The 15717-nt window shown below is 60.8% G+C and overlaps 1 protein-coding gene across 5 annotated transcripts in view; it reads left to right on the top strand.

Annotated features, from left to right (window-relative positions):
• The window catches only part of Ano1 (anoctamin 1), a 143570-nt gene extending 131900 nt beyond the window's left edge, over positions 1 to 11670 (top strand). For all 5 annotated transcript variants that reach the window (XM_046444943.2, XM_046444942.2, XM_046444941.2 and 2 more), the window contains 4 exons: positions 2880 to 2932; positions 4742 to 4926; positions 8322 to 8427; positions 10001 to 11670. In XM_046444943.2, coding sequence (XP_046300899.1) covers positions 2880 to 2932; positions 4742 to 4926; positions 8322 to 8427; positions 10001 to 10243 — 587 coding nt within the window. In that variant the 3' untranslated portion in view covers positions 10244 to 11670. The remainder of the gene's footprint in view (positions 1 to 2879; positions 2933 to 4741; positions 4927 to 8321; positions 8428 to 10000) is intronic.
• The last annotated feature ends 4047 nt before the right edge of the window (positions 11671 to 15717 follow it).

Here is a 15717-nt window from a genome sequence, read left to right as displayed (position 1 = left end):
AGAGAGGAGCAGTGGGTGCATCCTGGCCGTCCCGGGGACTCTGCAGCTCTGTCCCCAGCGAGGAACACCCTTCTCGGCCACACTCCTCCCAGTGGCCCCCTCCCGCTGCCCGGGGCCCCGGCTGACCCTCCGTGGGCGTATTTGCTTTGGCATCCCTGGCTTCCAGAGGCTCAGGCTGTCCCCAGACGGTGGCACTTGAACACGTGGAAACCCAGAAGGGTGAAAGAGCACATGGAGACGCGGGCTGCCTGCAGCCCCCGGGGTGGGGACATTGGCGCCCCAGGGCAGTCGGCTCCTGGTCCCCCAGCTCTCACGGTCCCGGGGCTCAGAGGTGTGCTCTGGCCCTTCATGGCTCCTCTGGGCTCCGTCGCTGCCACCTGCTGCTAAACAGGCTTTTGTTTTCCTCCTGTGATCCATGCAGGGCCAGCATCCCTGGGGACAGAGGGCCCAGTGGCCCCTGTGACCTGTCCCCCATGCGCCCTGGCTGCCTGGGGGATGCTGTGTCCCAGAGTGGCTTCGCCACCGGCCTCTGCCGTGGCGAGGGCGCAGTGGGTCCTGCAGGGAGCCCACCTGCGTGGGAACTGGCCGCAGCTCGGCGCTGAGCTCTGGCTCCCCGCGTCCTCAGGGCCGCTGGTGAGAACCCGCTGGCCTTCAGCGCCTGGCACGGGGACAGGGCAGATGCGGTTCCCAGACACTTCCGTGTCAGGTTCTTGGAAGTGGGGCCTAGAGTCCCCTGGGATAGTTAAAAAAAAGTCCTTGAAACAGGGGTAAACACGAGGCAGTTCCCCTCGAGGGTCTCCATGAAAGGAGCCCAAGAGGTCTCCAAAAGAAGGCCCCCTTCACGGGGACCTCCGAGTCAGGAGTCACCTGCAGCCAGTGTCAGAATAACAGGGGGTCAAAGTGCAGCTCCTCCCCCAGGAGAGGCTGGGGCGGGGTCCTGCTTTTCTTTCTCCCAGGGCTCCGCAGCCCGCGGTGTGGGGTCCACACAGGGCAACCCCTGGCCAGGGCTGCGGACCTGCAGGGCCTGCCTGTCCCACCCCGGCCCTCCTGCCCACTGTTTCCTGTTGTCATCTATCTGGGCCTGTTGGGTGATCACCTGGGATGACCCTCACTTGCCCAAGGACACCCTGAGCTCAGGTGCCACCTCCCGGGGAGCCAAGCCCAGGGGTATCACCCCAGCACCCACCTGAGGTCTCAACATGGCCCCCGACTCAGATCCCAGAGGCCCGTGTTCTTCCTGGACCCAGAGCTACAGGCCCATTTATGAGTCTCTTGAAACTTGGGAGCCCTGAGTGTTTTGTCCCCAGCCTGAGGGGATCTGGTTTGGAGTGAATGCTGTGCTCTTAAAGGGCTGAAGGGATGCGGGGGGTTCCCCAGGTGCAGAGAACATCCTGGCCTGCAGGGGGCGCCACCCTGGGCCACGCGCTGTTGTCACGGAGACAGCTGTCATGGAGACCTGTGGTCATGGGCACCGGGACCAGGGCTGAGGATCTTTCAGAAGCAGCAAGTCTGTATCTTTAAGTCATGGGCGAGGCTAACGGAGTGGGCATGCAGCTGGACGGTCCCACCAGCCCCTGCTTGGTGGCCCGCTCTGCGCTCTCTTGTTGGAAAGGGCTCTCTACGCTCAGGCCATTCAGCAAACGCCGACCTGATGGCGCCGACCTGTGGACTGGACGCGGGGTGAAGTCCAGGAGGCACAGGATGCACTGTCCACAGCCTACCTGGGCCCCTTAGCGGGCGGGTGCTGCTGTGTTCCCGCCCGTGACCAAGCGTGGCGACATCACGAGGAAGGCCCAGCCCCCCGTGCCGTCCGGCTCACTCCTCCGTGGCCTCCTGCAGGGTGGGTAGCCTAGTGCCACCCCACAGGGCCCATGGCTGCCCCACCTGTGCCATCAGGAAGCTAAACCGAGGGCCGCCCGCCGTGGGAAGCAGACGGAGCCTTGGCAGGCGTCGCGTCTCCAGTGGGCTGTGGCCCGGCCTGAGGACTGGAGGTGGCGGCAGGGAGTGGGACACTCTGCCCAGATTGCTGGCCACATGTGGGCCTGGAGCGCCCCTGCCCATCACAGAGAGGACCGGGATCGCCCAGCCACTGGCCAGGCTGGGAGGGAGCCATCTCGGCCCCTCACACAGTGACCTGAGCCCGTGGGACACTGAGAACCGTGGCACTGAGCTGTCTCTGCAGACCGCCAGGGTGCACCCCAAAAACAGGAGCTGGGGCTGCCGGCTGCACGCAGCCCCCTGCAGCCTATGCCTGTCAAAGCTGCCTGCCACGTTCTTGTCACTGGACAGTAACAGCCAGCATGGCCCGCCCAGCCTGTCCGAGAAGGGCTGCTCAGGGGTGTCCAGCGCTGACCCGGGACGCGGATCTGGACTGCTGGGGTAGAGTCGGCAGGGCACCCTCCTCCATGGGAGGCAGAGAGCAGGGTGTCCCCCGCCGTGTTCTGTGGTCCTTTTGTCCATCTGTGACTTGGGGTGACAGAAGCAAGATGGCGTCCAGACAGGGACAGCTCATGCTGCAGTGCTGCAGGGTCATTGGCTATGATCCTCACCCCAAAGCCACCTCCGGCCTGTCCCTGACACCTGCACTGCCCGCGAGCCACAGATCCCGGCCCTGTGGGGTCCTTGCCTCGGGGTTGGCTGGGTGTGGCCAGAGCCCCGAGGGGCCCTGTGACAAGCACGTCTCTCAGAGGCCTCAGTTGCTCAGGGACAGTGGACGGCACAGGCACAGCGTGGCCAGGCCTTCACTGGGCTCCCCGGCCTCCCAGACAGTGCCCGTTGCCACACTCATCCCTCTGGGTGCCTTGGGGAGCCGGCGCCTGCGGGGCCGCTGGGGCGCTGCCTGCGGGGAGGGGTCTTGAGAGCTGGTTCCTCTTCCCCAGGCATCTGGTACAACATCCTCAGAGGCGTTGGGAAGCTGGCCGTCATCATTAACGTAAGTGACGCTGGGGACCTTGCAAACCCAAGTCCTGCCCAGCCGCGGCAGGCAGTGCCCCCAGAGGCAGAGCTGGGCCCCCACCTCCGGCTGCAGCCCTCGGCTCCTGGGACAGGGTAGCCTCTCTGGAGATGTCCCTTGATCTGGGGCTGGGGACTCTGGGGAGGAATGGCCGTCCCCTGCCTTTACTGCAGACTTGCAGGGAGGTTCCCGCCCCCCGCCCACCCTGTGTCCTGCACACGCGCCCCCCAGGGTCCTGAGAACAAAGGAACAAGAGGCAGCAGGGAGGGTCAGTGACAGAGGGACAGTGACAGAGACCCAGGATGGAGAGCCAGCAACCTCGCTGCTGCTTTGGGGGGCTGATTACACACACACACACACACACACTCACACACACACACATACACACGCACACACACGCACGCACACAGTCATACACACGCACACACGCGCACACGCACAGTCATGCACACGCACACACATATGCATGCACACACACTCACACACGTGCAGTCACATAGACACGCACACACACACACGCACACAGTCATACACATGCACACATGCGTACACGCACAGTCATGCACACTCACACACATATGCATGCACACACACTCACACACATGTGCAGTCACATAGACACGCGCACACACACACGCTCACGCCTGCTCCTTAAAGAGGCTGGGGCGGCTGAGACTGGTGAGGAGAGAAGCCCCTCAGCGCCTCCCCAGCTGTGGACGATGGTGGACGCTCCCTTCCCAGCGCACAGTGTGCCCTCCTGGCTTCTCCCGCAGAGCCGGCCTGTGGGTTCTGAGTGGCACCACCTGGGTCCCCGCGGTCCTCCCCTTGGCCTCCTGTGGAGGTCGGCCGGACCCCGCCTGCGGATTCCCCTGCCCCAGGTCTAGCTCTGTCCCGCTGGCCAGCACCTGTCTCAAAACCCGAGACTGAATCCCGGGCACATAACCCAGGCAGCCACTGAGTGTCCACAGCAGAGGAGCCCAGGGCCCTCGTCCTGCACCCTGCAGCCAGTCTGCCCAGCAGCTGACACCTTGTGGGGGCAGGGGGCTCCAGGAGCCGGGCCTAGGCCTCCATCCCCACTGGGCGGAGGCGCTCTAGCCTCAGAGCCCGGCCTCCCTCCTGCCAGCCAGCTGCTCCCCAGATGGTGGCTTTGAAGCCTTTGTCGAGGGGAGGTGAGCACAGGGCACACCTGTGGCTGTCTGTCCCACCTTGGTGAGTGAGCGCAGGGCCCGAGCTTAGGGCTCACCTTGATGGGGCTGGGACCCTGAGGTGCAGCCTGTGTGCTGGAGGGGGTGCTGTGAGCAGGTGAGGACACTGGACAAGTGTTAGCGTTTACCACTCAGTGGGCTACTAGAACTTTCCAGATCTCTGTTCTCTTTCCCATGCCAACCCACCAGTGCCCACACAGCCCCTGGAGGTGGGGACTGTTAGGGCCCATCTTCTAGGAAATACAGCCAGGGCACAGAGAGGGCAAGAGACTTCCCCAGAACTACACAGCCTGTTTCAGAGGCTGCTGGGCTTCGGGTCCTGCTCTTGGATTACCACGAGAGCAGGCCGTGATGGACTGAGCTGGGCAGAGTGGCACCCAGGAGGCGGGGGGCTGTGCTCAGGGGGTGTCCTGTTTAATAAGAACACAAAAGAGGCACAGAGAGGTTGGGGGGTTTGCCACACAGTGGAAGGCAGGCAGCGCGCCCTTCCCTGTGCCCTCCTGCTGCGCCCAGGAGGCTGGTAGGGAGCCGACAGGGCACGCCGACCCTCCTGGGGTCATGCTCACCCGCTGTTCCCGGGCAGGCCTTCGTGATCTCCTTCACGTCCGACTTCATCCCGCGCCTGGTGTACCTCTACATGTACAGCCAGAACGGGACCATGCACGGCTTCGTCAACCACACGCTCTCCTTCTTCAATGTCAGCGACTTCCAGAACGGCACAGCCCCCAACGACCCCCTGGACCTGGGCTACGAGGTGCAAATATGCAGGTACCACTCCCAGCGGCTCTCTTTGAAGGGCCAGTTCAGTGGGTTTCTGGGAAACCTAGGTTTGAGCCAGGATTCTTTCAGAAGCAAGTCACAGAACCACTCAAACTTGTTTAAAAAAACATTCCGGGGGGGACGTTGGAAAGGGGCAATACACTAGTTAGCTATAATTAAGAGGTCCGTGATAGCTTCAGGTGTGGCTGGATCCAGGAGCTCCAGTCGTTAGGCCCCACACTGACACAGCCTCCTTAATGTGCTTCCTCTGTGTCAGTATCAGTTTCTGGCAGGCAGACACCATCCACCAGCAGCTTCTGCCTTACATCTGTCTGCCCGCAGTCCCCACGGGGAGACCTTCTCTGTTCCAATAGCGAAAGCCCTGATGTGAGTCTTGTAGCCTGTCTTGGGCCACATGCCTATCCTTGCCACGGCCAGGGCTCCAGGACTCCTGCTGGCCAGGCCTGGGGAGGGGTCGCAGTCAGGAAATGGGGATCTTAAGGAAACTTGGGGCGTTGTGGCTTGAACAAGGCCCCTGAGGAGGAGCAGGGCAAAGAAGGGGCGTCTGGACACCAGGTTGCCACTCTTGGCCTCCAGGTGCTCAGGGCTCGCAGGGAGCAGCTCACGGATGACTGAGGCAGAGCCCAGGGTGCCCTGCACCAGTGCTGGGGACCTCAGTGCCCAGGGGGGAGGCAGGGCGGGCAGAGGAGGGCCCGCCTGGGGGAGGGACAGAGGGTCCCAGGGGTAGCTTGGCCCCTCTCCTGCACCTCCTCTGGGGCCTCCACCTCCGCCTCCACCCCACGCCCCGGAGCTGGCTCTCCTGCCTCCAGCCGTTGAGCACATGGAAGGGGCTGGGAAGGACTGCTGGGGCCCGTGGTGCTGACAGTCACAGAAGCAGCTTGGCGCATCAGCAGTAAAATGGACATGCTTATCCCACGTGCCCCTGTCCAGGCAGGGCCCGCGCACTCGGGACCCCGCCAGCCGGGTCTGCCAACCAGGGGACCATTTCCAGTTTCAAACACCTGCCCACGCAGCTGCTTCTGGTGCACAGGGGCGGGTAATGCCCCACCGGCCCTTCAGCCACGCGGTGCCTGTGGACAGTCTTTCCCCAGGATCCTGGGCGGGCTGGGAGCAGGTGCCCAGCATCACGAGGGTCAGAGCCCATGCCGCTGGGCAGGGGAAAGATCAGATCCGGGGCTCAGCTTCCACAAAATGTCACGCCATCAGATAGCTGAGAAATCTCAAGGGGAGCCGTCTTTAGGCAGGCCTGTCTGTAGGCGTCCATGGGACCTTAGTCACAAGAAAGTCCCAGGGTGACTGGCGCCAGTTCGCCACCTGCTGGCCTCCTCCGGAACTGCACCGGGGAGCTGGCAGCCAAGGAGGGCTCTGGGGACCCCGGCACCTGTGTGCAGGAGCTGACTGCAAAGGCTGGCCTCCTGGAGACTTCCAGGGCCACCCTGTCACACGGCACAGCACCTCTTGTGTCCCCGTTGAGATCCTGTGCAAGCCGACGCTCAACTCAAGTAGAATGGAGGATAACGGCGAAGAAGCAAGATGCTCAGAGACACGGTCTCTTTGTCATCGCTGAGGACTTATGTGGACATTGTTGGGCGAGAGGAGAAACTCAGTGCGCTGGAAAGGCCTGGGTGGCCGGGTCCCAGGCCGTGGACAGGGGAGCCGCTCCCTGTGCCCTCACATGAGGGTGCCCAACCACGCGGGGAGCAGGCAGGGCCTGGCTGTTAGGACCCACTGAAACAGACCGTGGGCGCGGCTGCCCCTCTGCCTCTGCCCGGCGCAGTCTTGTGCCGTGGTACTGAGGGCTCCCCACCATCACAGCCACGTCCAGCTCCTCCCTGAGGGAGCCACTGGCCAGAGGGACAGCAGAGTCTGGTCAGGGAGTGGCAGAGGTGACGTGGTGGTGTGGAGAGCCATGTGCCCCAGAGAGGATGGCCCGTCTCCCTAGGGGGGCCCAGGTGGTTGTGAGCTGGCGGGGGCATCCTGTCGACAGAGGTCAGCACAGGGGCAGGAGGTGTCCAGACACAGCTGCAGGTAGGTTTTGAGGGGAGCGGCTGAGAAGGGGAGAGCTTCTTCTCCCCTTTCTTCCTCCCCGTGCCAGCGGTTCCATGGAGCCCAGTGGGTAACTTCTCTTGGAAATGCAGACATGTCCGTGAAGCCCAGCTCAAGGCCAGAGGCCTGGTTCACCCATTTCCGTAAGATCAGGCAAGGCCGGCAGCGAGCAAAGGAGGCCGATTTAAAAGGCCGCTGAGCGAGGCTTTTTTAGACTCACTCGATCAGACCACAGAGTGGACAGGAGAGGGTCTGAGAAACTGCGCGGGAGCTCGACTGGAAAGGGATTTTATGGGGCTCACGGCCGGAAGGGGGTGGGGCTTGGGACAGGAAAGAGGATTTTTAGGGTCCCTTGTCCGGCTGGAGTTGGTCAGGGAGCTGGCTGAACTCCAGGATTGGCCGGGGGTCCTGCTGATTGACAGGCGCTAGTCAGGAGATCTCGCTGATTGACAGGCGTTTCTGTGGGCTCCTGACTGATGTTTCTTTCCCTCGCGGGCTGCTTTGTTCTAAGTCACCGCCACCCACCTGACAACTTCTACAAACTGCTACATGGATAAATGTTTGTGAGAAACTAGTAAGGGGGTGTCCAGCACCTGGAGAGCCGATTTCTTCCCGGCCAGTGGCCACGTAAGATAGGGCAACATGAAAATAGGGAGTTTATCTACGTGGACTCTTTTGCTGACAGTCCTAAAATCGGCCGTGGTGAGGATTTCTGCAGAAGCTTAGCTAAGGTGTTTTTTGGGGGGGCCCTACAGACACAGGTCCCCACAGGCTCGGGGCATCTCCCGGTCTCTGTAGAAGAGTTGGGACAATGGTAAGGCCTCGGGGGACCTGTGTGGGGGCCTGCTCTCCCTGTGGGACACCCAGGGGCACTGTCTAAACCCGACCAGTGGAGGGGGACACCTGTGACTCAGAGCTGCAGAGGAATGACCTGGGGCAGCAGAGGGTTGTGTCCCCTGTTGGGGTGCTGGAACGAACCCTCACTCCCTTGGCCTCAGAGGAGAAGTGGTTTCCAAACCGTGTTCCGTGGACACCTCCTGGAGTTTGGTGGAGGCCAAGGGTGGACTTGAGGGAAGGCCACCCCATTCCCGCGTGGGGCCCTAAGGTTTCAGGAGAGATCACTTTTTTAAAAAAGGCTCTACTGTTCCCAAGTCTGGAAACTTCTGAACCAGAGGGACACGGAGCTCGCCTCTGGAGGCCACAGCTGGGCCCTCAGGGCCACATCCTCCAGCAGGCACAGACGCCCCAGGCCGTGGGCAAGGCCCCCCACCTTCCCTCCCGAGCTGCTCAGCGCCACCAGAGCCCGCGCCGCGCCTAAGGCCTGCCTCCCCCGACAGGTACAAGGACTACCGTGAGCCCCCCTGGTCGGAACACAAGTACGACGTCTCCAAGGACTTCTGGGCCGTCCTGGCGGCCCGGCTGGCCTTCGTCATCGTCTTCCAGGTGCGTGGCCCTGTCCCCTGGAGGTTTGAGGAGGAGGCACTTGGAGAGTGCCCGGTGCCCACGGTCAGTGCCGGGCTCTGGAGACCCCTCCAGGCACGTGGAGATGCTGCTCTGGGATGCCCGAGAGGGGCGCCCGGCCAACCTGGGCACTCGCAGCCCCCCTGAGGGGACCAGGAGGGACGTGCACCTGCAGGGCTCTGGGCCCATCTGGGAGGGTGGGTGGTCCTGAGAGCCTGCAGGAAGGGGAGGCCGCACCCCGTCCCGCCTTGGTCTTCACATTTCAGCCTAGTGGCCAGGAGACCAAGGGCTCTCATGACCCTACCCCCCGCCAGCAGTAAAGGGACCTGGCCCTTCCAGCCCGTCTCTGGGGAGGGGGACAGCACGTGTGCCCTGGGACACGTGGGCACCGCCGAGACTCTAGCCACCTGCGTCCTGGCCAGGAAGGTGGTGGCCCAGAGCCCAGAATCAGGAAGCTCCAGACCTGGGTTCTGCCAGCTCTGCCCTCCACACGCCCCAGGGTGGGCAGTCCCTGCACTCCGAGCTCAGAGCCTGTCCCGCCAGAGCCCGGGGCCAGGGTTCCTGGCTGTGCGAGGCCCCTCAGGGAAGGGGCTGAGCAGGAGGCATTCTAGCCACAGTGGGGGCTGCCGCAGCCAGAAGAGGGGCAGCTGGGGGCCACCGGCCTTGTCCCAACAGGGGCCACTTCCTCAGCTAGAGGGACATTCACCCAACAACAGGGTTTCTGGTTTTTCGCAAAAACCAACTTAACCCGCATCCTAGCCTCCAAAACGTCCCATCTGAGGCAGCCAATGTCAGCCATGGTGACAGTGCAGGGCCGGGGTGCAGCAGACCGGCTGGTGCTCCGGAGCCCCTTCCCTAAGGCCCCAACACTCACGGTTACATTTGGTGGCCCGTGAGCCATTGCTTCACTTGGGAAGCCTTCCAGCCGAGGCACCAGAGTTGTTCAGGGAAGTTTTCAATCCATATTCACTCAAGAAAGTCCACCCAAGTGGGGCACAGTGGAGCGCCGAGGCGCACGCCTGCAATCCCAGCAACTCAGGAGGCCGAGGCAGGAGGATCACAGGTTGGAGGCTAGCTTCAGCAATTTAGTGAGGCCCTGTCTCAAAAAGAATAGATGGGGATGTGGCTCAGTGGTCGAGCACCCCTGGATCCAATTCCCAGTAACACTGCCCCCCAAGAAAAAAAGTTCCACAGGAATTCCTGGAGGGCCTGCTGGTAATTATTACCTCACTTAGACCTTCTGGGAAACTGACACCCAGAGCAACCAAGGGCTGTGCCCAGGCCAGGAGCAACAGGGTGAGGCTCTGCCAGGTGGGAGCAGGGAGAGGGGTGGGGCAGGTGACAGGTAGGAGCAGGTAGAGGGGTGGGGCAGGTGACAGGTGGGAGCGGGGAGAGGGGTGGGGCAGGTGGCAGGTGGGAGCAGGTAGAGGGGTGGGGCAGGTGCACAGGAAGAGCAGAGAGCGGTCAGGCACACGGGCGGGTGGGGCAGCGGACGGGTGGGACGCCCTTCCCAGTGGCATCCTTCCTGCCCTGTGGGTGATGGTCCCCCTTGCAGAACCTGGTCATGTTCATGAGTGACTTTGTGGACTGGGTGATCCCGGACATCCCCAAGGACATCAGCCAGCAGATCCACAAGGAGAAGGTGCTCATGGTGGAGCTGTTCATGAGGGAGGAGCAGGGCAAGCAGCAGCTTCTGGACACGTGGATGGAGAAGGACCGCGACAGCGAGGAGCCCTGCAACCACCACAGCGCCCCGCCCCGCCCCGACGTCGGCGCGCTCCGCGGGGGCATGCTGTAGCCACGGCACTGCGGGCGGCGGCTTCCCGACGGGGGCGCCCTGGGGTGAGCGCACTTTGCCCCTCCAGGGTCCTGTGGCCCCGGAAACGTGGAGGGCCACTTTCCGATGGGACATTTTTCTCTCTTCTTTCTGTTTTTCTCCTGTTTTTGCACAAAACCATTATGCAGGGATTTTTTTATCGTTCGTATTCACGGTGAACCAACGTGATGGCTGGTGGTGGTGGGCAACAGCGGGCCAGGGCCGGCGCTTCGCAGTGGGGAGAGAGCAGAGGCCCTAGAAATCATCTGTTCCTCTGACAGATGCCTGGAGACAGATGAAAGATGGTCTCCACTGCCTCCGGCCAGAGCTGGAGCCAGGTTTGGGGAAGAACGGAGAGGCTGAGAGGGACTGTGGGGATGCAGCTCCCAAACGTGTCACCTGGCTGGCCGCAGGTCAGAGAAGCCCAGGACTGATCCTGACTCCTTCGGTGAACTCGGAAGCTGAGGCACTCTGCTCAGAGAGGTGCATGGCCCTGGCCACACAGGGGCACGGGGGCTCCCGTCCATCCTTGGAGCCCAGGGGTCCAGGTGTCCTGACTAAGCCACAGCTGACCAGCACCCCTGCGCCAGCCTCACACCCTGGGGTGCTGGGCTGACATCAGTCGATGCCCTTTTGTGAGATGAGACCAGGGTGACAGGGAGGTGGGCAGGGGAGATCACCTCCAAGGTGACCTGAAGGAGGTTCAAGGGCATCACCAAGTCCTAAGGCTTCTGAGCGTCATTCAAAGCTTTAGAATACTTCTTGGTTTTGTTTAGTTGTTTAAAACTAAACTGCGGGATGTGGAGGATTTTTTTTTTCTGTAGCTCAAGGTGGAAGTTTATTAGTTAACCAAGTATCATTGAGAGGAATTTCAAATACTGTTACTACCAAAGATTTTTATTAATAAAGGCTTCTATTTTGGTAACACTTCTCTATATTTACTCACAGGAATGTCTCTTGGACAATTATCATTTTAAAAGCTTGTAGATAAAAAAAAAGTTCTCATAAATGATATGAGTGATCTAAATTTGCACTGGTTATACTAACCAATTATCTGAAATTTCTCAAGCACCAAGGAAACAAAATGTTTCATCAAGGCGAAGGAGAAAATCTCCATGGTGTGTTTGAGTGTTTCCTGGTGGTGAAATTGACATTCCTGCAGTTGACTGGCGGTGGTCGGAGCCCCTCGAGGGGGCAGGTCTTCCTTATTTGCTAAAATCAAACTGATGCTTCTATTTTCTCTTGTACAGTAAGAGTTTCAAATGGAGTTTTTGTATATAAATATTGTGTTAAGAATTAGGTGACTACCAAAATTCCTTTTATGGAATCCATTTTTTAAAAAACTGAATGTACACAAATCCACAGAGGACTGTGGCTGAATATTCATTTAAATAAATTTGAAAACACAATGCTCTCCTTACTTGAGTGCTGCCTTCATGACCTGTGCCCTAGGACACTCCAGAGGCTCCCCAGAGTCCGCCACATGTCCTCGCTTGAGGCTGCACGTTTGGGTGTGACTGACCAGGAAGGTGTGTTTCCTGTGCAAGTTGTCCTAGGTGTTCCTGGGACTTCAGCTCCTGCGTATGTGTCAGTGTGCGAGTGTGGGGCTGCGCGGGCTCATGTGCGCGCCCAGGCCTGTCTGTGCACATGTGTGCGAGTGCGCACCCGCTGGCGTGTTTGTGCGCCTTGCCTCTGCTTGTCCCGGGCGTGCGCACGCGTGCTCGCCCGCACTCTGGGCCTGCGTGCAGCGGCGCGCGTTTGCTTTCGTGGTCTCGGGCTTCGCATCGTGGAACCCACGCACCTGCCAGCGCTGAGTGCGCACGCGCGTCCTGGTGTCCGCTCGCGGGAGGTGTCCCACCAGCTCACCAGGCTCTTGCGGGCTCCTGAATCCACAACCCAACACGTTGGTACTTAACTCAGTTAAATTTCCCAAACCTTTTGGGGAGCCCCCTTGGATTGCCAGGGTACTCACGTGGGCAAGCGAGGACACTTTAAGCGCCACCCGTGGTCACCATCATGCCAGTGAAGCCTGGCGACGTTCACCCCCAGGACCCGGGAGCCCCGGCCCCGCCGTGGCCTCGTGCGCCCCCTAGTGCCGGCGCGGAGCTCACGTCCAGCGCGCCGGGGGGAGGACGCGCCGGGTTGGCACTTGCCAGGTGAGGCCGGGACGCAGCGCTCGGGGGCACGGCAGAGCGCGGGGAGGGGAGCTGCCAACAGGCGCGCCCCTTCCCTCTGGGATGACCCTGCAGAGGGAGTCGGGTGCTGGACCAGAAAACTAACCCTGGAACCGGAAGATTGGAGAGCCAGGAAGGGATGCTCAGGACAAGTGGCAAGGGCTCTGAGTGTCAAGAGAGTGGCCTAGTTGGTCAGCGAAGCCCTCGCGACGTGAGCAAAGAGGAACCAGAAACAAAGCCCTCAGGTCTGACCTCCTCGGCTCCCCCAAAGATCCGGGTCAGGCAGAGGAACTGTCGTGCAGAGGTCCCGAGGCAGAGAGTAGGTTTCAGGAGTGGGGGGTGCAGGTGGCGGTGGCCAGAGCCAACTCGGGAAGGACAGGGCGTGCTGATCCACATGGCAGCGGGTGGAATAGGAACCGTGGGCCTGGCCGAGCGTTGGCTGCCTTGGCAGCTGTAAGGTGGCCCTTCAGCGGGAGGCGACGGGAGAAAGGGGCAGAGAAATACAGGCACTCGATGCTGGGGATTGCGGGAAGGCCAGTGCAGAGAGACCTGTGGACCTGGGACCTGGCCATGAAAAAGCCTCGGCCAGCCAGTGCCATCATTTTAGATGGGAACAGAGATGGCCAGGGCTCTGCTGCCCACATGGCTACATGACCTTCCTTGGGTCCAGACCCGGGCACCAAGGACCACTGGAGTCTCTACGGGGGTCCTGGGGCCTCGAGGGTGGGAGGCAGGTCCCAAGGCCTGGACTGGCCCAGCTGCACACAGCCCTGGAAGAGGGATTGAGCCCCAAGGGTGGAGGCTGCTGTGGGAGGCCACCTCCCACCGTGGGCTCAGCACTTGTTAGTTTTTTTAGTTGATTTCCCACGTGTTTTTTAAAATCCAGGGAAATATACATCCAAAATCCAGATTCGCATGTTCTACTGAAAAGCCACTCACCTGATTCTGCCCCCCTGCCATGGTGTCACTCTGGTATCTGACAACTGTCCTCCAGCTGCCCCACCACCCCCCGCCAGGCATGCCTGTCCACAGGCTGGGGGACAGCTGGGGCTGGGCCTCCTGGAGTCACTGGCCTTGCTACATAAGCCTTGGGCCAAGGTCCCTGTCCTTGGTTCAGGACCAGCTGTGGGAATCCCTGGAACACCTTAGCCAAGGTCTGTGCCTGGGACAGGGCAGTCCCCACCTAAGACTGAGATCAGAGCCTGCCCCACGCACCCCAACTCCCACATACACTCAACCACAGGTCTCCAGGAACCACTCATGAGTCCCTAAAATTACCCCACCACAGGGGGTCGGTCACCATGCATCAGACAGTACTCGTGTACTTGTCCACGTTGTGTGGACACCACAGGAAAAAAGGAGAGTGAACACTTGACAGGCCAGGAAGGGGCACCTGGTACAGCACCAGGCACAGGCAGGGCCAGGAAGTGCTGGGTGAATAGGGAGGGAGCAGGTGATGGGTGAATGGGTGGGTGGGCGGATGGATGGGCAGACCAGCAGTGGGTGGGGGTGGAGGGATGACAGATGGATGGGGGATAGCTGGAGGGCAGGTGGGTGGGTGGACAGATTGGTGGATGGATGGGTTACAGATGGATGGACGGATGGCTGGATGGATGGAAGGATGGGTGGGTGGATGGGTGGATGGGTGGATGGATGGATGGATGGGTGGGTGGGTGGATGGATGGGTGGATGGGTAGATGGATGGATGGATGGACAGGTGGATGGATGGATGGGTGGATGGATGGATGGGTGGATGGACAGGTGGATGGATGGATGGGTGGATGGACAGGTGGATGGGTAGATGGGTGGATGGGTAGATGGATGGGTGGATGGATGGATGGGTGGATGGACAGGTGGATGGATGGATGGGTGGATGGACAGGTGGATGGGTAGATGGGTGGATGGATAGATGGATGGGGATGCATAGATGGATGGGTGGATGGTTGGATGGATAGATGGATGGGTGGATGGGTAGATGGGTGGATTGATAGATGGATGAGTAGATGGATAGGTGGATGGACAGGTGGATGGATGGGTGGGTGGATGGGTGGATGGATGGGTGGATGGGTGGATGGATGGGTGGATGGACAGGTGGATGGGTAGATGGGTGGATGGATAGATGGATGGGGATGCATAGATGGATGGGTGGATGGATGGATGGATAGATGGATAGTTGGATGGGTGGATGGACGGGTGGATGGATGGATGGGTGGATGGGTGGATGGTTGGATGGATAGATGGATGGGTGGATGGGTAGATGGGTGGATTGATAGATGGATGAGTAGATGGATAGATGGGTAGGTGGATGGATGGATGGATGGATAGATGGATGGGTGGATAGTTGGGTGGATGGGTGGATGGGTGGATGGGTGGGTAAATGGGTGGGGAGCTGGAGGATGGGTGGATGGACGGGTGGATGAGTGGATGGATGGGTGGAAGGCAGACAGACTGGCAACTTGGCCTTCCACCCTTCAGCTGAGTGGACCTCAGGCTCAAGCTAGCCCATGAGCCAATGGAAGGAGCACGGGGGCACGTGGAGGGCTAGCTCCATGCTCACACAGCCCTGCTCGTCACAGCCTGTGGAGAAGGGGGTGTCTGGAAGCCCTGGAAGCCCTGCCTGGGCCAGTACAGGCTCCTTCGGGTTCTCCCCAGGTGGGACGGTGCGTGCTGCCCCTGCCAGGAGCCTGCCGGGAAGGCGGCCACAGGGAAAGGCTGTGTCCAGCAGGCGCTCAGGTCTGACCCCCTCGGTCCCACCAAGGAACTGACTCTCTGTTGTTTGTTCCCTGCTTTCCTCCCCCTCCCCTCTATCTCCCCCTCACACTTTATTGGTGAGTACAGCAGTCACCAGAGTGTGGCAATTAACTTCATACAACGCAGCGTCTGTAGCCGGGACTGAAGCAGACCGCCGGGGCTCCAGAGGTGTCTGCCCTCCCTATCCCTCCCAGTCACCCCCATGCTGATGTCCAGGGAAGAAATGACCTTGCCTGCTTCTTCCTGCTGGTGGCTGCTGCCCTCTGCTGGCAACCTCGGGAGCTGCTCTTGGGGAGGGACAAGGAGTCAGCAAAGGACCACAAACCCCACAGCTTAAGACAACCCAAAAGCATTACCCTGAGGTTCCGTGGGTGGGATGTCCCGCGTGGGCCTCGCTGGGCTAAAGTCAAGATGTCTGCAGGGCTGGAGGTCCAGGGTGCAGCCTGCGCCTAACCTTGCCCAGCTGTGGGGAGGCCCCTCCAGTCGGCAGTGACAGGTGAGCCCTTCTCCAGATGCCATCTCCCTGTCTCT

Source organism: Marmota monax, unplaced genomic scaffold (genome assembly GCF_021218885.2).
Source record: "Marmota monax isolate L192 unplaced genomic scaffold, Marmota_monax_Labrador192_F-V1.1 WCK01_AAM20220418_F8-fsc00038, whole genome shotgun sequence".
NCBI classification, from domain to species: Eukaryota; Metazoa; Chordata; class Mammalia; order Rodentia; family Sciuridae; genus Marmota; species Marmota monax.
Note: the sequence above shows the minus strand (reverse complement) of the source record. Positions and strands in the feature narration are given on the sequence as shown.